The sequence below is a fragment of the Haemaphysalis longicornis genome, unplaced genomic scaffold (assembly GCF_048455015.1).
Source record: "Haemaphysalis longicornis isolate Haplotype H1 unplaced genomic scaffold, Haemaphysalis longicornis Haplotype H1 scaffold_6, whole genome shotgun sequence".
Classification (NCBI taxonomy): domain Eukaryota; kingdom Metazoa; phylum Arthropoda; class Arachnida; order Ixodida; family Ixodidae; genus Haemaphysalis; species Haemaphysalis longicornis.
Genome location: NW_027526407.1, coordinates 111,433,644 through 111,459,608, shown reverse-complemented (window position 1 = coordinate 111,459,608; position 25,965 = coordinate 111,433,644). Strand labels below are relative to the sequence as shown.

The following is a 25,965-nucleotide window of genomic DNA, read 5'->3' as shown; positions in this document are numbered from 1 at the left end:
AGACCCCTTTCCCTTGATCCCCTCAGACGAGCTCTGGGAGAAGGCGCTGGGCAGCTCATACTTGCAGACCCAGAAGAGTCTCGCGGGAAGAGCTGCCATGGTCACCGGCAGGCTGCGGCTCTCGGTCGCCGAACGCACTTAACCAAGCTTTTGAATAAAGTGTTCTCTCTCTCTCTCTCTCTCTCCCTCCCTCCCTCCCTCCCTCCCTCCCTCTCTCTCTCTCTCTCCCTCTCTCTCTCTCACGGTGTAGCGTTTCACCGTGTTGGGCGTGCAAGGAGCCTGGAGGGGTGCAGGAATTTCACCGTCACACACGTACGGGCCCGAACTTCGCTCGCAATCTAATGGGTGTGGGCGAATGTTGGTAACTTTCATCGATGCGAACGTGAAAACGGTCCCACCCGTGGCAACAATAAAGTTTAATCTGATCTGATCTGTGAACATGACATGTGTAAGCGATCTTGGTGAATGGTTTAGCTTTTTCTGGCGTCTTTGCGGTGACGCGTCGTAGACCATGTACTCTGCTCCGCTTGTCAGAGTTTCAGTAAGCCAATGAAGGAATAGGAAGGAATAAAGCGACAAGCGAAACGACGGGGGCAGTGGGCGTCGCTTTGCGCCCTTGTCATAGTGCTTTTGTACAGGGATACTGACGCCCCGAAACAGCTCAAAGCGGCGCCCCAACACCGAAACACATGGCGCTACCCCGTCGTTTCAAAACGACGCCCCTTTTTTGGAGAGTTGGCCCTCTGCTTGGCGGCGTCGTGTCGTTACCTGGCAAGGCCAGAGACTCGCTCTCTCTTAGCTACAGTGGTCTTACAAGCATCCATTCGCTTGGTATCAACTGTACGATATGGTGCGCTCTGCCGCTGCCTTCATTTTCCCCCTACCCCGCTCTGGTTTGGTGCATGACCCCCTATGCTGCCGCAAGTATATCTTAGCCACTTCTTTCTCGGCTGCTAACAGTGTTTTCATGCTCACAAGCGACACATCATGGGGCTGTTTACTGTTCGAACCCGCCGCAGTGGCTCAGTGGCTAAGGCGTTGCGCTGCTGAGCACAAGGTCGCGGGTTCGATTTCCGGCCGCGGCGGCCACTTTTCTGATTGAGGCGAAAAGCAAAAACCCTCGTGTGTGCGAGATTTCGGCGCGCGTTAAATCAATAACATATAGTGGTGTAGGAAAATGGAAGTTTGAGAGAATTATGCAGCAACACAGCAGCTCAGTCTTCAATGTGATTTAGTGTTAGCAGCTATACGCCTTAACCAGAGGACATATTTGTGGTGTCTGGCGGATAAACCAGACGGTGCCACCGTCCCCGGACGCACGCTTTCCAAGAGGATGATAAGAAGTAATCTGACAAAATGTGGGAAGAAACTGCCTTGAAAGCTTACGTTCACGTTCGTCACGAGCTCACAGTGACCGAAAAAAAAACAAGTATCCATTTAACTGGGTGTTTTTAATAAGAAGCAAGAACACTACAATATTTACCGTAAAAAAGTTGTGGTAGAGGTACTTTATGACACACAGGCATGCTTTTCACTGAAGCTACCCATATATCACCCCATTCTTTGATTAACACAATGAACATGTTCGATTCAGTCTACACTTTGTGTTCTTGTTAAAGAACTTCACTGAAGTGCTGTTCATCCTGCAGATGCGGAACAAGCCAGGTCGTTTTCCCTCCGTTTATGCAAGAATCCTGCGCCTTCTGTTTGCCTGGTAGTGCATGAAAAGCAGTGCAGCAGCTCTGCACTTGCCTGCACTGGGGCCGCCTCGAGCGATAAATCGAATTACCAAGCGTAGCATTAGCTGCCGACTGAACCGTGTGGCATGGTTTGAAACCTACAGCGCCCTGCAGAATTGTGGATGCTAGCTTAAAGAAAACCCCAAAAAATTGCCCTTGCAGACAACTAATCAAGTTACCTACTGTAAGCAAATATGTTATCTAGCTGTCACTTCAATGTTGATCCGGAGAAAGAACGCAATATGTGTACCCGCTTCATCCGAGTACAAGAGAGAGAGAAATAGAAAGAGAGAGAGGGTAAACTGTATTCTGCCAAGAGAGAGCACATGGTTGCCCAAGAAACCACAAATGTCCGTGGGACGTACGAAATACAGCCGAACATCCAATGCCCGTTTAGGACGTCCACTGTACGTCCACTGTACGTCCATGTTTGGATGTACATTTTTGGACAGACAGAGGACATCTAGAAGCGGATGTACAAGTCCGAATGACATCTACCAGTGGACGTATAAAGTTACTACGAAGCTAACGGATTCCTCATTTCAGGGTCCCGTAGGAGCTTGCTGCCTACGAGACCCCAAATACCACCAGCCAAAGCCGAGTTTCGCTGCTGGAGCTGGCCAGTTCTCTCCCACTGCTCACGGGAAGGGTTTGGGGTTGAACAATCTTTTTTTTTTTTTTGGCAGGCCCACACCATGTGGTTGTGGGTACAAATCTCACTGCAGTGTGGGCAGGTGGGGCTGTAGAAGGTGGTGTTGATGGTGTGAAATTTTGGTAGGTGTGGGAACGTGTTTGTTTGGAACAGCCTGAGTTTATATGCTCCTGTTCCTTGGACAGTCAGTGGGTGGGAAGGATGATAGTGTTGCCCACACATCTTGTAGCGCTGTGTGATGCCCTGGTAGGTTACTGGGGGATGAGCCGCTTGCAGCCAGTTGTCGGGCAGTGCCCGGTAGGCTAATTCTCAAGCTGTCGTGTGGGCCATGACATTGCCGCAAAGGGACGAGTGGCCAGGGGCCCAAACCAGGTGGAACTTGCATTGCGGGGGTCACTAGGGAAGGATTCCTGCAGCTGGTCGTGATATTCTTCTGCGCAGGTAGCTTCAGCATGCTTCTTGAGAGTCAGTAATGGTTAACTTTGGTTAACTTTGTTGGTAACGACGGTCATGAAAGATTTAGGAAACACTAACAACTTTGCTGTAATAGATAAATTAGCAGAGGAACCCTAGGCATATTCTCGTTAGATGACAATGCGAAAGCGTTTCTTTTCGTTTGGTTTGCCAATTCTTTCGCCAATAAACTTACAACCTCAACATTGGCAACGTAGATCATGGGCCAGCATCTCGGCCTGCAGTATGAATAAACGAATGAATGTGTGAACGAATTGATGAATGAATCAATGAATGAAACTCACAGCAGCTAGTGGTTGTGAAAGCATCTATGCTGCTGAGACAACGCCTTCCCTGAAACCACAGGCCAACCAAGAATGTGTGCTAAATTTATGATACCCAAACTTTTATTGAGTTTTTATTTTAGCCGATGGGAATTCAGCACACATCAAGTGTTTGTTGTATTTTTTCTGATTCATGCATCTATGAGGATTGCATCGCAGCCAATGGCAATCGACCACGCAACAAGCATTAGCTGCCACAGACACTTTTGTAGACACTGGCCGGGTGTGCATTCTGCAGACAGCAGCCCCGTGCAAGCTTTCACCAAACCAGCCAAGCAACATTTTCCGGTGTTCACTGTGATGTAGATGTTAGCTGACGCAGGTAATGCGGTGCCACCGGTTTCGAGGTAAGTACAGCGATGAAAACCTCTTGTATTTCACGTTTTACGATGCCTCTTGAAAGAAATGACAAAACTCATTTGCACTAAAAGGGCTCCACAATTAGGGCTGTTTTTCAAGCGCCTTCCAGGTTAATGGCTACTCCAGAGTTTGATGCAAGAACACTAGGCAAGGGCTCGCTCGTTTCAAACATTCCAATATATGCGTTTCCCTGGAGGGAGTGTGGTCCCAAGAAATGGTGGCTGTTACTCATGCTTTTGCGTTTCCACCATATTTAAAATCCCCCTTCTCCAATATACACGCATCGGCAGACGCAAAGACATGGTGTGGGACAGTGAATCCCCCCTCAGAGTGACACTACAATGCAGCAACCGTTCCATTTCAGACCGTGCCATCAATGCACACTCGTAATTGTAACATTCCTAGTTCTGGACCCCACAATTTTCCACTTCCATAAAACATTTTGTATAGGCTTCACAAGTCCTACTTGGAAAAAATATTAATGTAGAAGAGGTCTGCAATTTTACAGCAATTTTACATGGGATACTGCAATTTTGTACAGGATCATCATATCGATGTGCGGTAATAATCGCAACGTTCCTCATGCTGAACCCCACAATGCTCCACTTCAATATATAAACTTTCTGTACATACCTCACAACAGCTCTCTGAGTTGGAAACGCTTCATTACCATACAAGAGCATGTTACTGAAATTTTTAAAGACTAGTCTTTCTTAGGCTTCTTCGTCTGTCTGTCGATTCAGCCACCCAGGCAAAGTTAAGACATTTCGAACTAGACGCTTATATAGCTAAACCATTTCTAAACGTCCAAATCTAGTGGCGCCGTTCATACTCGTAGAAATTGTTGAGCCCAAACAAAAAATTACGCATTTCTGAGGACAAAAATCAATACAGAAGTGACATTTGCAGTGTTCTTTTAATTAAAAATACATGGCTCCTTGATCACAGAAAAAAATACGCCCAGAAAAATACAAAAATACAAACTAGCTGTTTGGCAGCATTCCAAGAAGCCGAACGGCAACAGTAACGAAAGTTCCAGTAGATGGCGCATGGAACAGGGTAAATTTGAATTGACTTGAGCAAAACTCCACTGCGTTTATTATTGGAAGACCGAGTAGGGAGAAGAAGGGCATGAGAGGTGAGCGGGAAAGAAAAGGGAGGCATTGACTGGGCAGGGGCGCCAGACGACTATCATCTTTCGACAACATTTACAACAAAGTGAGCAGATGCGCGGCCAAGTTTTAGGTGCAGGGCGCTTTAGGGGCTCGCCTTGGTAACGGTCGATGTCAAACAACTGCCAGAATCAGTCGGTGCCGCGAGATAACAGACCCAAGTAGAGCCCAGCGTTCCGTCGTAGGGCATCTTGCAGAGGCTTCGAAAACCAATCGGTTTAAATTGTCAGAACTCATGAAACGCTGGCGCTTGTCATGCATCTCTTTGTTGTTTAGCGCAGAGAAAACTGCGAGCACATTTTAGGCGAAATACAGTCGAACCCCGCTACAACGAACGCCGCTTCAACGAAATTTCCGCTTCAACGAAATTTCCGCTTCAACGAAATATTTCCAATTCCCCGTCAGCCAGCCATAGAAGTCCATGCAACAAAGTCCTCGCCACAACGAACCATTTGTCAGGCTTGCTTTTGCTTCAACGAAATTTTCGATGATTTGGACTGGGTATGAACAATTATTTTACAATAAAATAAGCATAGCGCCAGCTATCTGTAACTTTTTATACATTAGTTTCACCGAAAACATGCGCGGTGCGGCCACACCGCAAAAAAAAAAAAAAACTCGTAGGCGGACGCCATTGTTTGATGGTGATAACGATGTGGCTGGCCGTCTTTACATGAGGCGCAGGCCCGGTTCGCCAAGCCGGAGCTACAGCCAATCCGTATCCAGTTGAAATCGCACAAATGTGCTCCGCTGCTGGCGCGGCGCCGTCATGTATGCGTTGTGAGCAGCTCTCCTTGCCGTTTTCCTTCTACCATTCTTAATAGCCAAGAGCAAAAATCATGTTTGCGTGTTTGGTCTTAAAGCCAAGTCATCCTATCTTAGTCATGAGCGCGCAGTTGTGTTAAATGCAAGCGCGCGCGTCTAACCTGCCAAGGTCAGTAGCTGCCGCGCCGTGTCAGATGATAAGATAACGGCACTGCTCCTGCTACAAGTGAGAGGGGGGCTTCCCACGGCCTAGCAGCTATCTGCAAGTAATCAGCTCGGTGGACACGCCTTGTTGTACAGCAATACGTTTTGCGCCTGCATTTCTTCACCCCACTCCGCAACGCGTTCTTCGCGTGCAGTGAAAGAACAGATAACCATTGGTATGTTCGTTATCCGAATAAACATGACGTTATTGCGCATCACTCCTTTTTCTAAACATTGTATTATGCTGCCAATGATGCGGAAGCATACGGGGCTATTTTTCTGGCCTTTCCGTGGTGTGTTGCGGCAGATTTCGCCTCAACGAATTTTCGCTTCAACGAAATTTTTCGCACGTCCCGTCAATTTCGTTGTAGCGGGATTCGACTGTATACATAATTAACCAGCAGCACCTCCGTTCATTTAGTTCGCAATGCTCCTTGGATTGGTTTTTACGATAGTAAGAGAAAAAAGTGGCAGCGCAATGCCGGCACGTGCGGGAGGAAAAGCAAGCACAAAAATAACATAACTCCCGCTGGCGCATTTTCAGGCAGGGGGCGCGCGAGCATTGTGAAGGCGGGAAATTTGAATTGCATTGAAAGGTAGCAGTGAGCGGATAACGGCGCCACAGCCCATTATGGCGAATCACTGCTCTGCACTTCCGGCAGCTTTCACGTTGAGTGGAACGGCTTTAATTTTTTGTAGGATAACTGATTAGTTGCCGCAGCACTCCCGAGTAACTCAGCCAACAAAATCCAACACTTACCACCGTAACAAAAGCTCGTTTATTCAACACCAGAGACCGTCACCGACGCTTCACCACCTTCCTTTTCCCCCTCCACCTTGCACTTCTTAACCGGCGGCTGACACTCAACCCCACGGAGGACGTCCAACGAAAGGTCAAAGGACACCCTCATCATGTCCTTGTTGGGCGCAACGTTCCGGACAAACGACACCTGAACGTCCTTGTCCATCGGCCTCTTCAGCCCCTCTTCCGCTTTCCTCTTGGCCCCCGCAACACCCTCCTCACCCTTTACGAAGCAGTAGCAGTGGACCCTCACACTTCCCTCCTCACTCTTCTTCTCCAAGTCATCCGTTGCACTCCCCAAGAGTCCGACAAACGCGTCCAGAAACTCCGTCGCGAGCGCCGGGAGGTTCATGCAAACGTGCACGCGCTTGCCCTCCGTCAGGTGTGCCCCAAGGTTCCCCCCTATGACCTCTCTTATAAATTCGCGACCGTCAAGGTTGTAGGTCGTCACTCTGTTGGTGACCTTGTTTAGTTTGACGTTGTGGTTCAGCCAGGCAAACGAGTGAGGGTTGAGGTCGTTGGCGAACACAGCACAGCCCTTGCGTGCAGCGGGGATGGCGAACGGGCCGACGCCGGCGAAGACGTCGTACAGGACGTCGCCGCTGCGTAGTTGCTCGATGACGCGCGAGTGCTCGGTGCAGAGACGGGGGTTCCAGTAGACGTCGGCAAAGTCGAACTCGAACCTGCGGCAAGAATGGGAGCGTGTAAAGTATTACGCGTCAATCAATAGGTGGTATTCGTTGAAAAGTTTAGCTGTCACTTTCTTTGCTGGCAGCACTGGAAACAGCCACGAACATGCCTGATGCGCCACAAACATGGTACGGCTTGTGCCACCGTGCCCGCACGCCAAAGAAAAAAGCACCGGCGTGCGTCGTCTGCAGCGTTTCAACCCGGTTTTAAACGGTGGTGTCAACAGAGATGTTATTAATCGCAATCACATTGGACACGCGGCTTTACATTGTGTTCGGTGAGGTAGAGCTTGGAAGGTCGAACACAGTCATGTGCTTAGCACATACAAGTACCGCCATCCCGCGGAACCCAACGTAACCAGTGATGGCGCACTCACATAGTTGCTTGCATGTGTGCTTCGCCAGTGAATACAACCTATAGGCAGTGATAAGTGCAGGGCTTTGCACTGTCGAGTAATGCATAGGTTTGACTACGATGCACTGAAACCCCACTGCAAAATTTTTTTTTCCCATGTCCCAATCCATAGCTAAGCAAGATATTGGTGTAAAAAACATTCAATAGAAGCCAACAATAAAGTGCAGAATGCGTGAACATCCTGAAGAAACATACTCTCCAAAAGATTCTAATTTAATGTATCAAATACGTAAGCATTTTTGTGTGGACTCAACAAAAAAGCATACAAAAATGTTACTAACAAAAGGCCCTGTGGCAGTCATATTTTCATAACAAACCACTTACACTGCTTGTGAAAAAATGTTTTATCACCAATGCAGTCAGGTATAGTAGTTCAGCAGACTATCGCTTGTATTCATCGGTGAGGCGCGCATGCAGGCAACCATGTGAGTGTGCCGTCACCCGTTACGTCGGGCTCTGCGGGATGGCGGTACTTGTCCGTGCTAAGCGCATGACTGTGTCACACGTTAACAAACTCTACCTCCACGAACGCAAAGTATTGCCTCTAGTCCAATGTGATTGCGATTAATAACATCTCTGTTGACACCACCATTGAGAATCACGTTGAAATGGAGCAGACGACGCACGCCGGTGTTGTTGTTTTTTTTCTTCGGTGTGCGGGCGCAGTGGCCCAAGCCGCGCCATGTCCGTGGGCCATCGGCCATGTCTGTGGCCGTTTCCAGTGTTGCCAAGTGAAGAAACTGACAGCTAAACTTTTCAATGATTACCACCTATAAAGCGGGTAGATGTCTAGTGCTCTGCAGGGATATATGAGGTATAAAACGTCACTACGTCTTGATGCTTTGATACAGACTCCTCATATTGCTCTTGAAAATATGTTTCCCTAAAAATGCATGTACAGTCGTAAAGCCAACTTTAATGGGGCTTAGTGTACTGTGCTCCATGAGGGTGGATTAGGTCATATGCAGGCATTTCATAAAATGAGCTACAGCCTTCGCACCTTATACCACACTTCTTACACCCAACCTAAAAAGTATCTTTCCAGCAATGCATTTGTGTGTAGCCGTTAAGCCGACTTCAGGGGGGCTTGGTGTATAGCTGGGTGGCTTACATCTTCATCCAACAATTCCTACTTAAGTCTCAGCTAATTTTATTTTATAAACCAAGCTTCGGCTTCATGTGATAACTGCCTTCATCAGACCTTGGGAATGTTTTGCCCACAAATTTGGCTACAACAAACCCAAACAAAAATAAGTAACTTGCTGAAATGCAGGCAGCGATTTAGGCAGCCTTGAAAACGATCAAACCGTTTCGCATGTGGTAATTCTAACAGATTCCAAGTCAGCCCTACAACTTTTGCAGACGGGATTTTCCGTAAACAGAACTCGCCAACGCTCCCTTTATTCCTTTATTCATTCCGTGTTCACCATAAGAAAAACAAAAACAAAAAATTTGGGGGGGGGGAGGAAACCCGCTCCGCCAACCTATGGCAGGTTAACGGACAATAAAAAATAAACAAAAAGGAGCGAAAGCCCAAAGGTATTTTTCCATAAAAACCAATTTGTTCATGAGAAAAAAGAAACAGTGATACTTAGCACAAAACTAAACTCTCCACAGCTCCCAACACTCCCTATGTCTCCTTCAGCAGGTAAATGAAAACTGCCTTACTGTTCGCTTCCAGTGGGTCCCTTCACACACAGGAGTGCTGGGAAACGAAGCCGCTGACAAGTTGGCCGATAAAGTGACAACACCCACCGCGGTGGCTCAGTGGCTAAGGCATTGCGCTGCTGAGCATGAGGTCGCAGGTTTGATTCCTGGCCGCGGCGGCCGCTTTTCTGATGGAGGCGAAAAGCAAAAACGCCCGTGTGCACGAGATTTCGGCGCACGTTAAAGATCCCCAGGTGGTCAAAATTAATCCGGAGCCCTCCACTACGGCACGCCTCATCGCCAGCGTTGCGTCGGCACGTTAAACCCCCACAATCAATCAATCAGATAAAGTGACATCGTGTACTCGTTTTTTTTTTAGTGGCCCAGGATGAATGGAGCGTTCTAAAGACCATCATTAAAGAGCATTTTCAATCCCTTTGGCGACCACAACACCAACCTTGTGTTGCTAAAGGAATGAAGAGGACGGAGGCATCATTACTGTCCCGCATCCAGACAAATTTAGCAAGAACACCAGCATGACTTCATACGCTAAACTCTGCGTCCAACGTGTGGTGTAACAGGTGGCAGACATTTTGGACTGCTGTGAGCATGTAACGGAGTGGTCAGCTTTGTTTAAGGAACTTCGAAGGTGAGCCTCCCCGCAAGCCTGTTCGGACAATGTCATATTCCCTGAAGGACAATGGATTACATCAAGATACACTTTGCACCTGATCCTCCAGTTTATAAAGGACACAAGCCCCCGTGACTCGCGGCGATTTATATTGAAAAGGTGCTCATCGAGGGCAGCAATCACCGGCCCAACATGCAACGCTAGGCCCGCGCGTTCATTAAAGGCCAACTGCACTAAAAATTTCGACCGCACGAAATCGCTGTTCCTGCATAGTATGACTAAAGAGACGCCGATGTACGAAGTATGACGCCTAAAATGTGCGTAATCACGCCGCAAGCGACCACCAAAAATCGACGATTTAGATAATGAAACTGGGCAAAACGCGGCCATTACGGGCAGGCGGAAGTGACGTATCAGCCGTCGGCGCAAGTGGCCAGACGGCCTGGCCCGACGGCGCGAGCTGTGCGGACCGGCCGACGCGGCCGGCTCGGCCAGCCAAAAGGAGAGTGTGAGCGCGCGCGTGCGGGGGTGTGGGAGGCGCGCGGAAAAGCGAGCTTTTGTCCCGCAAGCACGACATTACTCGTGCGCTCCGACAGCAGCACACCGCGTAGGCATTATGTCGCGACGACACTCGAAAAGGAGAGAACCGTACGGTTGACAAAGCCTCTTCGGAGCCATGAAAGCCAGGCGTACCGGCGCGAAATACGAGTTTCCTGGATTCTCCCGCTGCGATGCAGGCCGATCAGCCTGGACGGCTGGCATGTCACTTCCGCTAAATGGCTGTTTGCGCGACACGCCGGCAGGTGCTTTGTCGTCTGCAAGGGCGTTCTTTTGAGTGCCTGAAACTGAATAACCACGCATTGCACAGAGCTACCGGTCACGTCGCAGTAGTTCCCATGGTACCACCTACTACACATTTCGAAGGCATTTAGTCAGGGTGAAATTTCAGTGCAGTTGGCCTTTAACACCCCCACCACCCCCACCATTACAGCTTCCCTTAGGGATGGACGGATATTCGGTGTTGACTAGTATTCTATCGAATTTGTCTCTATTCGTTATTCATTTCAATCCGAATGCAGGTACTCGATATTTTCAAATTATTCAGCCCTCTCAAACAGGCAGCCAAAGCCAAGCTTTTCGGTCAAGCTTTCCGAGACGTCATCCCAGGCTTGTAGCAAGAGCCCGCCAATGTGGACATTTCTATCATCAGTGCCAACTTGTTGCCTTGCCTAGACTTGCGTTGAGCTCTTGGCTGCCATCACACTTTCCGTTCAAAGGCAGCACTAAAGTGATACCGCTGCCAACATAGCGGCACCAAGCCGGTACACTTGTACTGCCAATTCAATACGTAATTAGCAGAACACTGTCCAAAATGGCGGCCTGCAACATGTGCTTTGGTGGGCTATGGTCACGGATGCTAGTGGCTACAATACTCTTTTTTTAGTGCAGCTTCGAGGTAGCATAACTCTAAAGCCAAGCTGTGACTCACTTTTCTATTTCGGCAACTACTATTCTATTCCATTCTATTCTATTCTATTTTGGCGCTGTTGTCAGCAGCCGGCAGGGAAGCTGCTTCTCCTGGAGCATGTGGAGCACCCAGTATTTCTTCCCGAAATCTTGCGAATACAGTAAAGGAAAGCTGTGCACGTAATTTCTGAATAAATACTCAAGCGGTAATAGTTTCACAAAATGCTGCGCCTACGTGACTTCTAATTCTTCGTCGGGTCACAATTCATCCGTTTTTCTTCGTAATTTGTAATGTGCACTCTTCGAAACATTCCATTCGAAATTATTCGAGCAAATCACTACAGTCGAATCCCCACTGCAACGAAATTGATGGAACGTGCGAAAAATTTCGCTTAAGTAGAGAAAATTCGTCGAGGCGACATCTGTCCCAACACACCACGGAAGGGCGAGAAAACCAGCCCCGTATTTTATGCACAACATTTACCGCATCATGCGACGTTTAGAAAAAGGGGTGGCGTGCAATTACGTTGTGTTTATTTGGACAACAAATGTACAAGTAGATGGTTATTTGTTGCTCACCCACACGTAAAGAGCGATTTAAAGGAGCCATGAAGAGAAAATACAACTTCGTTTAATTTGAAAGAACTAGGATTCAGTAACTCACTCAGCTCCAATAGAGCCACAAAAGATGTTTTTTTAACAAAAAAAAAAAAAGCAAGAAGTATTTAAAAGCTTTCAAATTTTGCGCCGCAGTGACGTGTTATGAGCAAGAATGACGTCATACGGGCCAACAATAAAACAATTTTCAGTGCGTTAACTGCACGTTAGCATTCAAGTGATGCGGTCACATGGAACTAGAGGCCCCATTACAGACGTCCAGTCATGTGTCGTCGCGACAGGTCAGTTAGGCGGCCGCCAGTCGCACAAACAGGGTTCCGTGACGTCGTAGAAAAGTTGCGGGAAATTGGCTAGGGGGTCGCGACTGCTTCACACGTTTTCTTTCATATCTCCGTTATTTGTTCGAAGATTGCGATGCTATTGGTATGATTGTTATCGGGACTAAGCAGTGTTTCTAATAAACCCAACTTGTGTTTTGTCTTCATGGCTCCTTTAAGGGTGGGAAGAGGAGGGAGGGGAATGCAGTCGCAGAACATATTGCTGTACACCAAAGCGTATCTACCAATGATTTGAAACGGAACAACAACACACGAATGAAGAACAGAGTAGACGAGACAGGCGCTAGCTTCCAACTATTTTTGGAAGTTAGCGCCTGGAAGTTGGAGGTTAGCGCCTGTCTCGTCTACTCTGTTCTTCGTCCGTGCGTTGTTGTTGCGCTTCAGATCATGGCATCTATTCACCAATTAGCCCAGCAAGAAGTTCTTCTCATATCTACCACGCTGATTACTCGCAGATAGCTGCTAGGCCGTCGGGAGCAGCCCCCTCTCGATTGAGGCAGGAACGGCACTCATTATCTTATCCTCTGACTGAGCACAGCAGCATCTGACTTTGGCAAGCAAGTCGCGCGCTCTTGGATGGCGAAGGTTCAAGACTAAACAAGAAAACACGATTTTTGCTTTTGAATTCAAGGAATGTGCTAAGGCCCTCTTTATGTGCAGGTAAAAAACAGATAACCACTGGTATGTTTATTATCTGAACAAACACAACATAAGTCACTCCTTTTTCTAAACATCCCATTATGGGGTCTTGGTGCGGATAATAATATACGGGGCTATTTTTCTTGTCCTTCTGAGATGTGTTGGAGCAGATGTCGCCCCAACAAATTTCTGATTGATTGATTGTAGGGTTCAACGCGCCAACGCAACGGCACAGTGGAAAGCTCCGGATTAATTTTGGCCCTCTGGCGATCCTTAACGTGCGCCGAAATCTCGAACGCGCGGGCGCATTTGCCTTTCGCCTCCATCAGAAAAGCGGCCGCCGCAGCCGGGAATCGAGCCCGTGTCCTAGGGCTCAGCAGTACAACGCCCTGGCCACTGAGCCACCGCGGCGTTGGCTCAACGAGTACGGCTCAAAGAAATTTTTTGCTCGTCCCGTCAATTTCGCTGTAGCAGACTTCACTGTACAGCTTTATTTGCTTCAATATTCGAAGTGTTGAATAATCACACACCCCAGTATTTTGTCTTAATGGCCCCTAAAGTTTACACCACCTGGGGACTTATAACGTGCGTTGAAGTCTAACACACTGGCACTTTTGTTTGTCGTGCCAGTGAGCCCACAGCGGGTAATTTACAGTGGCATCGGTGATGTCATTTGGATCACCTCCTGCTTAAGGGGGCAAACCAATTTTAATGGAACTGCACTGCGTTATAGAGTTTCTTGTGCTGATTTCGAATCTGCCGTTAGATTTTTTGTAAGTTGGTTATGCCGTATTTACTCGATTCTAAGCACCCCCTTTTTTTCATGGTCCCGGTACTCAAAGTGAGGGGGGGTGCTTAGATTCGAAAAATCCAAAAACCCACCTCCTTTCGGCGGCAATATTTTGACAAAATTGGCATGGGAAATAACATTTTATTTGACATTTACGAAAAGAAAACTAAAGGGTAACCACATGGACCCTTTCAGACAGTGAACCCACTGTTTCGGTCCGATAGTCCCTCATACCCCTGTCACACGGCAAATCTAATGTCATTCAAACTGAATGACATTATGTAAATGACATTCGGCTCGGCCATGCGGGTCTACACGGCGGAACAAATGTCATTTGATTGTGATAGCGGTGACGATTAGCGAGCTCGCAAAACCGCAAAATTACATTTCAAGCGCATATAGAATGTTTTCACACGTAATATTTTTTTTAAAAAACGTAACAAAAAAATATTTTTTTAGATAAAAACACGAAAACCACCAATTTAGGTGACATCAGTAGACATCCCAAGCTGGGACAAGTCTGCAAAAAATCCGGATTAGGGTAGCGCGCGCACTGGGGACGAGATCTTTTTTGTTAGTACTTGCTGGTCTTTCCTTATTAGAACAACAATACAAAAAAGCAAATATAAGTTTACTGACAGTTTTTAAAAACAGTATTCTTTGGTTTGTTACTGAATTTTCCGGTCTAGGGACGCGCTACTGCTGTCGAGGCTACTCATTCGGCCGCCAACTGAGGTGTAACTGAGGTCCGGGACCTCAGTTAGCCCGTTAGCCGGTAAATGTCATTCGCCTTGAATGCCATTCGGTATTCTCGTGTAGCGCCGAATTAATGACATTTAGAGCGAATGACATTTGCCGTAAATGTCATTAGATCTGCCGTGTGACAGGGGTATCACTCGCTCTCCCCATTGCTCTCACTTGAGTCCGTGGCACTACGCGAGCCGCCACTCTCTGTGTCCCACAGCAAATCGTCCTCCGTTCCGTCCAAGTTGTTCGTGATAGAACACTTCTTGAACGACTTCGTGATGGTGTGCACTTCAATCCGCTTCCACGCATTGGAAATCCAGGTTGCTATCGTCGATGGGGACGCTTTCTGCAACTTTCCCGTCGGCGTCTTCTTCCGGTCGGGGTCCCGCACCCACTCTTCGTACTCCTGGCGAAGGTACGCCTTAAACGGTTTATTCACCGAGACATCCAGGGGTTGCAACACTGGCGTCATTCCACCTGGAATGACGACCAAGTCGCAGTTGCTCTTTTGCAGCCTCCTCTTCACCTCCGGGGTAAGATGGCCGCGAAACGCATCCAACACCAGCATAGATCGCGTGCCGGATGGTCCGCCGAGCATTGCCCCCGGGCGCCGCTGCCACACCACTTCGATCCAATCGGACATCAGTTCCGCCATCATCCACCCTTTCTCATGTACCCTTACGATTACATCACCAGGAAAAGGTTCATTCTTCGGCATGTTCTTCCGCTTCAGAATGATGTACGGTGGGAGCTTACGGCCGTCAGCGGTGATGCACAACATCACTGTGACGTGCTGTTTCTCGTATCCGGTCGTCTTCACTCTCACTTCTCGGGCCCCTACCTCATTCACTGTGTAGGCACTCGGCATGTCAAAAAACACTGGTGTCTCATCTGCGTTGCCGATCTGGCCAAAACTGTAGTTGTGATCCCGGCGGAGGCCTATGACATACTTCTGAAAAGTGACAAGTTTGTCGTCAAAATCTCCCGGCAGCTTTTGGCAGATCGTTGTGCGGCGTCGCAACGAAAATCCGTTTCTTCGCATCATCCGTTCAACCCAGCCGTGGCTTGCACGGAAGTCTGCGCGGGGAATCTGCATTCTGCCGGCGATCTCCATCGCTTTCGCCTGGATGGCGTCGGCAGTCACAGCAAAACCACTGCATCGTTCGCTGCGAACAAATTCGCAAACTTCCTTCTCGAGTTGGGGATGTCGGCCCTTTCGCGGTCCCGTAAACTTCCGTGTCACGGCGCCTTTAAAAATTTGGTCCCGCTGCTTTCTCCACCTGATGATGCATGCACGGTCCACGCCGAATTCCGCGGCAGCACTGTGGTTTCCATTAGCTTCGCCAAACGCGATTCCAGCTCACTTGAACTTCAAGCTGTACGAAGACCTTTTGGAAGTCATACCCACATCACAAATATGGAACAACGACAGAACAAAGTAACGCCTGCGTGCGACCTCTGCGCACCGCAAACCGCCCAGATATGCCCGCCGCCGGACCGGACCCACCACCAAGCGCCGCCGACTTCTGTGCCGCCATCTCTTGTGTGTTTCGGGAACCAGAAGCGCACAACCACATGTCCAGACGGCCTCGGCAAATGGTTAGGGGAGGGAGAGGTCTTGTCGTCACGTTTTGTAAAGCCGCTCCCTCCAAGCGACTGAGAGGGTGTTGCTCCAAGTGGAGGCGTTTGCTCGGCCCCTTTTCATTTCTCTGCTGCGCCTCCCTCGCCATCTCTCCCCTACGTCCGTTCAAAGAGCAGCTGATAAAAGTTGGCGCACGCAAACGCCGAAAATAAGCCGTAGTCGCCTTTTTCCGTGCCAATTTTATTCACACTCAGAACTACTTGCTAGTGGCCTCTTTGGAGCAACCGCGCTTGGCGGCATTGGCTACGCGCGCGTCCTTGAAAACAAAGGGGTGCTTAGATTCGCAGGCAAACTTTTTTTCTGAGTTTTTTCCCTGATGTTAGGGGGGGTGCTTAGAATCGGGGGGTGCTTAGAATCGAGTAAATACGGTAGTATTTTGAGTTAACTAATGATTAATTGCCATTTTTTGGGGTCACAGTTACGAAATAACCGCTCCATACAGAATGGCAATTACCACGTGGCTAGGCAGATAAATGAGTAAATACATACAACGTTGGAAGAACTTTTTTGATTCAGCTATTTTTGGTCGTTTTACAACACAGGGAACTTCGCTTCTCCCGTGCTCTGCCAGAAATCGCTCGCAGGTGGTGTCGATTGAACACAATGATAATTTTACAAAACCTCCATTTGAAAAATTTGCTTCCAACATTGCATTCCCCACACATTTCGGTATCAGAAGCAAAAAGAATTAAAGTTGTACCTGCTCTGGGTGCCAAGATATCTGAGGATGAAATGCTAGCTTTGCATTGCAAGAAAAGTGCCGTTTCACCATCGAATTCTGCGCTAACTGAACTGTAGAGTGCACTTTAAAATGCTATTATAATATAATAACAACAAAATATGGTGTGTTTGATGAGGAAATTTACAGACTGATAGAAAAATGGCCGTGGAGGCCAAAAATTCCCTTTTTGAGAAAACGCTTTTCTTGACCGTTTTTCGGCCCCGAAGACCCAACTGCCCCCTTAAGGTATGAATTGCTGTGAGAAGCAGTTCTTTTGAAAACACCCTCCATTTATACACCTTATGCGGTGCATTTCAACTGCCAGTTTCAGTTCCCTTTCATTTGCAGTGGCATTTACACACACAGCTTGCAGCATGTACAATGTAACCGGTTACAGCATGGGAACAAATCTGATGCGGCTTTTCGTGACTGCGTGTTGGTGATATTTTCTTTTTTCCTCGGCACAGCTCGAAACATTGGCATACTGCTTAAATAGCACCCACTCATGAAAAAAGTTTGCACTGACCACATTTAAAGTTGTCGCACAAGATGTTTCAACACTTTCTCGACATTTTTCTACACTTGTTTGTAAGGCAAGGTTAAAACCTCGTGGCTTAAAATGGCCTTGAAGACAGAATAAAAGTTTGGTTCATTACAAAAGACTGACTTGTATCAAAAACAATGATACCACTTGTATTGCAAACTTCTAAAAACTAATCAAGATATTACAGAAAAAAAAGAAGGCAGCTCACACTAATGCGTAAGACTTGAAGGCAGCGAAGCTGTATGCAATCTTCACGACCATCACAAAGGTTTAAGTCCGCGATTGCAGCCGATTTGCTTCTTCTTCGCTGCCGCAACGACCTTTACGCCATCATTGTTGCTATAAGTGTGAGCTCCTTTCATTTTTTAGGAAGTGATAATCACTGGACGTCACCTTAAAGGGGCGTACGCTATGACGAGCCTTTCTCGCTCCGAGCGAGTGTTGCCACGACTATGGCGACCGCTGGAGTTAAGAAACTTGTATTTCGTCTTCATCGGCTTTTTAAGGGGGACTCACCTGATAACATCAAAATCTCGGCAAATAGTTATCAATGTTCACAACAGCCCTGTCTGCTTATTTTAAAGATACTGAAATAAGAAAATAAAATGCTTGCTTGAAAGCTAGCGCCGTCTAGTGAAAACCGGATAAACCAAAATGGGTTTCTTTTGGTTTTTTTTTTTTGTTTTTTGAGTAAAGAAGTGATATATTTCTAACAGCAAGAAACTAGACCATCAGGAACATTTTTGTGAATTTGTAAAACCTTTCGTATTGATGCACGGTGCTTTTTTAACCCGTAGGTAATGAAGTATAGTATGTCCCATAGGAACCTGGTCAGGTGAGTTGCCTCAACTTTCGCAACATGGCAAAAAGAAAAATACTGGCGAAAAGCTTGCACTGCTGTCGCGAAGACCGGGCAAATAGCGAAGCTGGAGTTCCTGCCTAGCTTGTTCTAGGTTTGGCTAAATTTATGCCCGATTATGCTAGGACACTCGGCCAAGTTTTCTGCGTGGGGTTAGTACCCTTCAAGAAGCAACAAACATAGAGTAAAACCTCATTACAAGACACAGTCACGGGACCGAGGAAATGTGTCTCTTGTGACCAGAATCTCCTGCATGCAATGTTGCCAACACGGCAAACATAGGAAAACCAACAAAACCATTTTCGCTCCCACATAACCAAGTGTCTCTTGTAACGAAGTTTTAGTGCGCATGCAAGCTTGTCACTGAGAGGATCTTCTGCACCTCAACGACATTTGGTTGCTGCTTCTCCGGCGCGATATTCGAGATTGGACCAAAGTTGTCGCATCCACCGACTAGCGGTGCGGCAGCCTTCATGCCGCGGTTCCTCTTTTTCAGGTGTAAAGCTTTTCTGTTGGCCCATCTCTTCCCTCAATAAGAGACCTGGCTGTTGCAGTCCACGTGGATTTTTGAACTTGCCGCCGAAATTTATCTGTGAGTAACAGGCCCGGATAGTTTTGTCTGCAGACTTTCAGATCTATCCCTATGTGGACCGCGTTAGCACACAATGCACCCGCGGCAACTGGCTTCGCAAACTCGACGTTTGGCCTACCTACTTCAGGTATGAACACACATGAACTGGTGAGGAGAAAAGCACGCAGGACATCATGCCCCGAACGCTGGGCAGAGTGCCCTCGAAGGTTCTTTTGCAAACAACAACGCACCAAGCTGAAGCTTCAACAAGCCCGCTGTTAAAACTAGCGGCAGAAGGCGAGAAAAAAAAGACACGATGCCCACCTCGCACCGTTCTGCTTGACCAGGACCTTGGTGTCCTGCTCCCCGGCCAGCAGCTCCATGCGGAAGTTGCGGAAGGTGCTCTCGATGATGTTCACCTTGGTCACCACGCACCGCACATTCTTCACCTTGTCCAGATACACCTGCACAGGTGGTGGTGGTGATGACACACAAGAAAAAAAAGTCCCACTTCTACAAATACCTTTGAAAAAAAAATTTACACTTCTAGGAACACTTGTGCTACATTTCTTGGTATTTCTATTTGCCATTTTGCCAGATATTTCCAGCAATCTTTCTGTGGTTTTTACCTAGGGACCTCGCAATGTATTTGTACCCATTGTACTCTCTCCGGAAATAAAATTCAACTCAATTCAATATCCCTGGTCCTCAATATCCCTTGAGAACGCTGATGCACAGGATACTACAAACAGTTCCCGAGAAGTGTCTTGCACAACTACACTCGATGATACCGGACAATAAACGTCTGAGGGCGCCTAAGCACTTGTTATGGGTTGTGAATGCAAAAGCATTAATGACCCCTTTAATGCCAGAGATGCTGTGCGTCTGCGTCACATCTTTGAGGACTTTCTAATCTTGCTGCCTAAGACATTTTGTTTTGTGATGCACCTTAACACTTTCGAATGGCTTCAATCTGTTTTGTACACATTGCGCTGCTGATTGGACACCATATTTCGCTACTGCCAAGTGTAAGCGCTTGCTACAGAATGCCTTGCGCTATGGAACGCTTCAAAGATGTGGTCAAGAAGCCATTTCACTGTTACCAACACTGCCGCCAAATTTTTCTCTTAATGGGGAATTTAATGCTTTAGTAATAAGATTGTTCTGACTGCACTCTCAACAAACTGAGCAAGTATGTCCTAGGGTGGAAACTTGGCATGAAGGGGCAAAAGAAAATGGCTTGATTGGGCACACTAGTCTTAAACGAAAAAAGCTTATTTTTGCAGTTATGATGATGAAAATTGCGGGACATAGGCACTTTCTCATTCCAACTGTAGATATAAAATTTGCTTTTGCGTAAAACGACAACTACATCACATTTATTTGTATTTCATTATTCGATTTTTTGACTGCCTTAGTAAAAGAACTTCCAGAGGGATGCAGCTGAACAAGGTACCAGTGAACTGTGCACAAATCAAGGAGTGCAATAAGGCTAACACGATGATTCTATCTGGTCTGTAGCAGAAGTTACGACCATTTGAAGTTTGGGCCTGGAAGTTTCTGGTTGCCACCTATCAAGCCTAAGTTTGAAATGGCCGTAACGGTCATAACTGTAAAATAAAGTTTTTTATCAAAGATAAAGTTTTTTTATCAAAACCTGCAGGCATGCCTCTGCCACTGTGAAACCGTCATCTCATGGGTCCCAATCTCGGTATACTCAATGCTATTCTGAACACTTGCGCGGCTACTGTCTTCCAGCACACACAAAACTCTCGGCTACAGGTTCCGCCAAAGGTGTTTCACACCTAACCTAAATGTACCAAAAGCACTGCAACCATAATTGGCACAGGTGCGTGGTAATAAACGTGTGCACAGCCAGCAAACTAAACACTTTCTTGACGGAAAAAGCTTTATCTAGATGTCGTAGCACAGGGACATACAAGTTCGTTGTTCTCCCTTACGCCCAATATAAAAAAGTGAACATTTCACATTCAGAAGCGCTTCAATGTGTGCGCTTTTTTGTGGGAACTGTAACAGTAAGTGACCAGGCTTCCTCATCAAGGGGGTGCTTACTGGGGCAGGATGCAAACCGCACAAGATGGCCAATTGTCAAGGAGATACTCAGCACAAGCTCTGTTTCTTGTGCTACTTAGCCACACGTCTCCGGTGCATTGCGGGAAAGCCACCTGACATTACTGAAGGAGGCCAGCACATTTTGGCAGTGATTGTAAGCTCTCGCAGTAAAAATCATCCCCAGCCTGTCTACGGCCACTGCAGGGCAAAGGCCTCTCCCATCAATCTCCAATTAACCCGGTCCTGCGCCAACTGTGACCAATTTATCCGCACAAACTTCTTGATCTCACCTGCCCATCCAACTTTCTGTCGTCCCCTGCCACTCTTGCCTTCTCTAGGGATCCACTCTGTTACCCTCAATGGCCAACGGTTATCTTGTCTTCAGTATCAGTAAAAATAACTGATGCCAAACACATTCCATATATAGTAAACTCTTGCTACAACAAAACTCATGCGGCACGCGGAAAAATTGGAGATAACTTTGTTGTGAAGAGGACAGGACAAAATGGGGGGGGGATCAAAGCTGCCATGTAGGTAAGCAGTACAAGCACAAAGGCTCACAGGTACGTCGTCTGCTCCCACAACTTCCAGTTTGAGAGCTCTCCGGGTCTCCCATCTGCGACGGCTTTCACGGGCGTGTGTTGGTGCTGTTTATCTGTTTGCACCGGAAAAAAAAAAAATGCTCATGCATAGCGCTTCAACAAATAATAATGATGAATGCTACCGGGGTCTTTTCTGAAAGGTAAGCACTTTGTGACCAATAAACACGCACACACGCACGTGCAAGGCACCGGCCGATGGAAGGCCAGGAGAGCTGTCGAACCAAAAGTGGCTGGAGCAGACGACGTACCCGTGAGCCTCTGCACTTGTACTGCTTACCTACATGGCAGCTTTCTTCCGGTAGGCTCGCTATCTCCTCGCTATCTCCGCATACTGTAAATTGTTAGATACAGTAAAACAACTGCATTACTGCTTCAGAGTAGGTTGTAGTGCACGGTAGAAGATAAGTAGATTAAACTCAATTGGCAGGGGGCTAGCACAGACTGCTTTGCCAGCCCATGCCAAACGGCCTTTTTGGCTGCTCCGAGCCTGCCGCAAAGGGCAAATTTTCCTGCTCCCAGGACTGCTCCCAAACCCACGTACCATGTTCACCACCACCTAGCTTAGAACTCAATGAATATGCATACCAGATAAAACGTAGTTCCCCGAAGCAGAGTACCGTTAGTGCGTTTTTTTGGCAGGTTTGCTTATCGATTGGTGCAGCTGGCGCAGCGTTTTAGGGAAGCAAAAGAAGAAAGAAAGGATGAAATCAGTCACCTGACGCAGCGAGCACCCCTTGCTCTCTTCTAACTTCGGCACACAAGAAAAAAATAGGCACCCTTTAGTACATGGTAATCACAACTGTCCTTGCTGGACGCACCTCGGAAGATAGCAAGAAGAAATTCTTGATTGATTGATTGATTGTAGGGTTTAACGCGCCGACGCAACGCAGGCGATGAGGCGCGCCGTAGTGGAGGGCTCCGGATTAATTTTGACCACCTGGGGATCTTTAACGTGTGCCAAAATCTCGTACACACGGGCGTTTTTGCTTTTCGCCTCCATCAGAAAAGCGGCCGCCGCGGCCGGGAATCGAACCTGCGACCTCGTGCTCAGCAGCGCAACGCCTTAGCCACTGAGCCACCGCGGCGGGTAAGAAGAAATTCTTCCATGCAGTTCACGCTTTAGATCGTTGTGCATTGGATTGCATTGTGACATGTATTGGATTGAGAAGTGACTGCTCCCCATGTTGCCTCGTAATAATAAAAATCCAACAAACTTGTTGTAATTTCACGCAATACACTGAAACTTTATCGTGACAATGTTTCTTTACATTTGTTACACCTAAAATACACGACAAACACTTTACATTCTTATGAAAAGACAGGGCCATTGATTCTCTCCAGAAAAATCAAGGATTTTCAAGGACCCTGTAGAAATTCCAGGACTTTCCAGGCCTTGAAATTGACACTTCTGAATTCAAGGGTTTTCAAGGACCTGTGCAAACCCTGAAACAGCCATGACGCGCCTGCGACACTCTGGCCAACGGGGGCTTCTTCCTCTGGCCAGCCACACAGCTGGAGAAGCGGTCGAGCTCTGCTGCAAACACTTCACCCATTTGCTATCCCATGTGCACGGAGAGCTTGCGCTCTGGCTTGCTCTCAAGCTCTTGACCGTCCGGCCACTCACTGGACGCTGCAACGTCCTTTTCACGGTTGTACTCTCCGGGATTTTGGTTTCATTATCGCCAATTTTAGCTGACCACTTGTGGAGTTTACGTGCATATTTCAGCTCTTGTGTTTTGCATGTTCCTTTCGTTTTCAGAAGACCATATAAAAATTGTGTTTTCAAGAAGTCGAAATTTTGAGTGCAGTTGGCCTTTAAAGCTGCACTCGCCGTTTGTAAGACCGCACTTGCAAAGACCCTGCAGCAGCAGCTGATGTGAAAATTTTTTTGGAAATAAAGACCGTGCCTTTGTTTTTAAGTGCTGTGCATTTGAGTGATGATAAATATAGGGTGACTTAAGAGGTAGGTTGCAATGTGGTTGCATTCGCGCATGTTTTGGATATAGTGCGGTACCGCTTATAGTGCGGATTTTAGTGGCTCCCGCAACATACGTTATAAGCGGTCTACACTGTATGAACTAAAATCTATTTTTTTGATTTACTCTTCACAGCGGTGCTCATTCTCTCCACCAGAGAGCAACCACAACGCCAGCTTTTTTTTCACATAATGGGCGCTTAATAGGACACTGAAGTAAATTTGTCAGGCTCCTTTTTTTGCTTTGACTGCGTAGACTGGCTCAAATATACACACTTTTCATCATTTATCCGGGCAATAAGGTGGTGTTTATTTCATAAAACCTGAAAGTATAAAAACTACCACGCGCGGTTTGCAGTGGCCGCACCAACTACCAACCGAGGTGACGTCAATACAAGGTGTTACGTAATTGGGCAATGTCCAAGTTTAGAATTCAAACCTGTTTTGGTTTAAGTTCTGTGAAACAACATGCTTGGCATCCAACGTTATCGTTGGGTGGGCATTCTCGATATCTCAGTAATCGGCATAACCCGCTTCTGCCATGTTGCCGGCTGTAAAATGCCTCAGATAAGCCTACCAGCACGGCTTGGAATCATAGCAATCACTAGCCAAAGTGTACGCAGTGGATGAACACCCTCCACGTCACCGCAGACGCTCAAATGCCATTCGCTTTTCCCCCATATTTGGAGTTTGCCTCACTCAGGCCTGTATCGTAAAAAGCGTGTTCGCACCAGGCCAAGGGTCTGTTGATTCTGGCCTGTGCCCACTGCCCGCAAGCAGTCGGTGCTTATGGCAACAGCACGCCAACGAGAACTCACCAACACGTCTGTGTCAATCTGCATGCAGTTCTGCGAACTCAATTTAGAGCAGTGAACGTTACAGCGCAAAAAATGGTGAATTCAGTATAGGAAACACTGCCCTAAAACCAATAAATCAACTTAAAAAAAAAAAAGAAAAGAAAACACGCACCATTGGGGATTCGAACTAGCTGACTTTCAAAACAATATACCTAGTGCTCCAGACCACTTAGCCACAAGCCAGCAATGCCACAAGTGCAAATATAAAGTATATAATGTATAGCCACTTCACAATATTGTTTAGTTTCAAGCAGCTTAGATGACTATACAAGTGCAAATATAAAGTATATAATGTATAGCCACTTTACAATATTGTTTAGTTTCAAGCAGCTTAGATGACTATTTCTTCTACAGTCAAGTCCACTTATAACTACACCGTTTCTAACACTAGGACAGTTGCAAGTTGGGTGAGCTGGTAGGTGTTGATACTTAATCACAGCACGAAAGACAGGACAGACAAAAGAATAACCACAGAACCAGCGCTGACTTTCAACTGAATTTATTGAAAACCTGCCACAAACATTTATACTGAAGGCAAACAACGCTGCACGTGTCAAAGTAACATGCAAAAACAAAGAGAAGCAGAAAAAAGAAAAAGAATAAAGAAAAAAGGGAATATGACTTATTTGTCATCATCCATGAACTGGATGTCTTTACCAGTAAGCACCACTGAAGGGTGGCTCACGCACTTCTAACACTATATCGGATATAACAATGAACAACTATGGTCCCGTCCACTTTTCTATGCGATCTTTAGTAAAATAAACAACTTATTACAATGCTCCTGTGTCAGGATATCGGATACAACAATTGAATCCGGTCCAAGCATGCACCGAAAATGCGAGCGGCCATCAGCTCTCCGTGTCGACCACGCTGGCGGCATGTGTCGCGATGTGCTTCGCATCCCGCCCACCCCTCAGAAAACGAAGCGACCGCACCACTTACGAGAGACGGAGAGGTGGAGGAGAGCAGTTTTCCTTCCGAACCCCCCTCCCCTGCCACTGCTTTGGTCTTGTCTTTGCACCGCTCGCTCGCTCACAAGTTCGCTTGTTGGGTCACGTGCGCGCCGCTTTGCACTTGACTGGGTGCCTCTTCAACTGCCTCCGTTTTTCCGTGCAAGGGACGTCAGGGCCGATGTTCTGGGAACGTCAGAGTGCCTCAGAGAAGAGGTGATTGTTGCGCAGGTACCAGCTGCAAGCAGCGGTGGCAGTGACAACCCTGACGATGTGGTTGCACAGCCTACTCAGGTAGTGTCTTCGCAGGAGGCCCAATGCGTGGTACAGTTCCTCAAGGTCTTCATTTCCGCCAAGACCCTTCGCTCAGCTATGTGAAGCACTTATAGATGCTCTTTAGCTCTTTCGGGACCGCTCCATAGGCCATCGATCACATATGATCGATGGTTTCGCGAGCCTGCACAATACAAATTTTCGCTCGGTGGAACACCTAGCGACATCTAGGAGATAGTTTAAAAACTGGAGTTTTCTCTTTTGTGAAGTTTCTTTTTTTATCGCCAGGCGGCAACGCATCAGATATTTTATTCTGACGGGCAGTGGTTTCGAATGTAAATAAACATGGCGTCATACTCGCGTCAGCGCGATAAGAGATCCGCCACGTCTCGTCTCGCATATCTTCGCCTTCTACTGTGGATT

General features: G+C 47.2%; 1 protein-coding gene across 1 annotated transcript in view; it reads right to left on the bottom strand.

Annotated features, from left to right (window-relative positions):
• Positions 1-6,445: 6,445 nt before the first annotated feature.
• Positions 6,446-25,965, bottom strand: part of LOC144141118 (tRNA (guanine(37)-N(1))-methyltransferase) — a 29,141-nt gene continuing 9,621 nt past the window's right edge. The window contains exons 3-4 of the mRNA XM_077672642.1: positions 19,134-19,273; positions 6,446-7,174 (exon numbers count right to left, since the gene is read on the bottom strand). Coding sequence (XP_077528768.1) covers positions 6,469-7,174; positions 19,134-19,273 — 846 coding nt within the window. The 3' untranslated portion in view covers positions 6,446-6,468. The remainder of the gene's footprint in view (positions 7,175-19,133; positions 19,274-25,965) is intronic.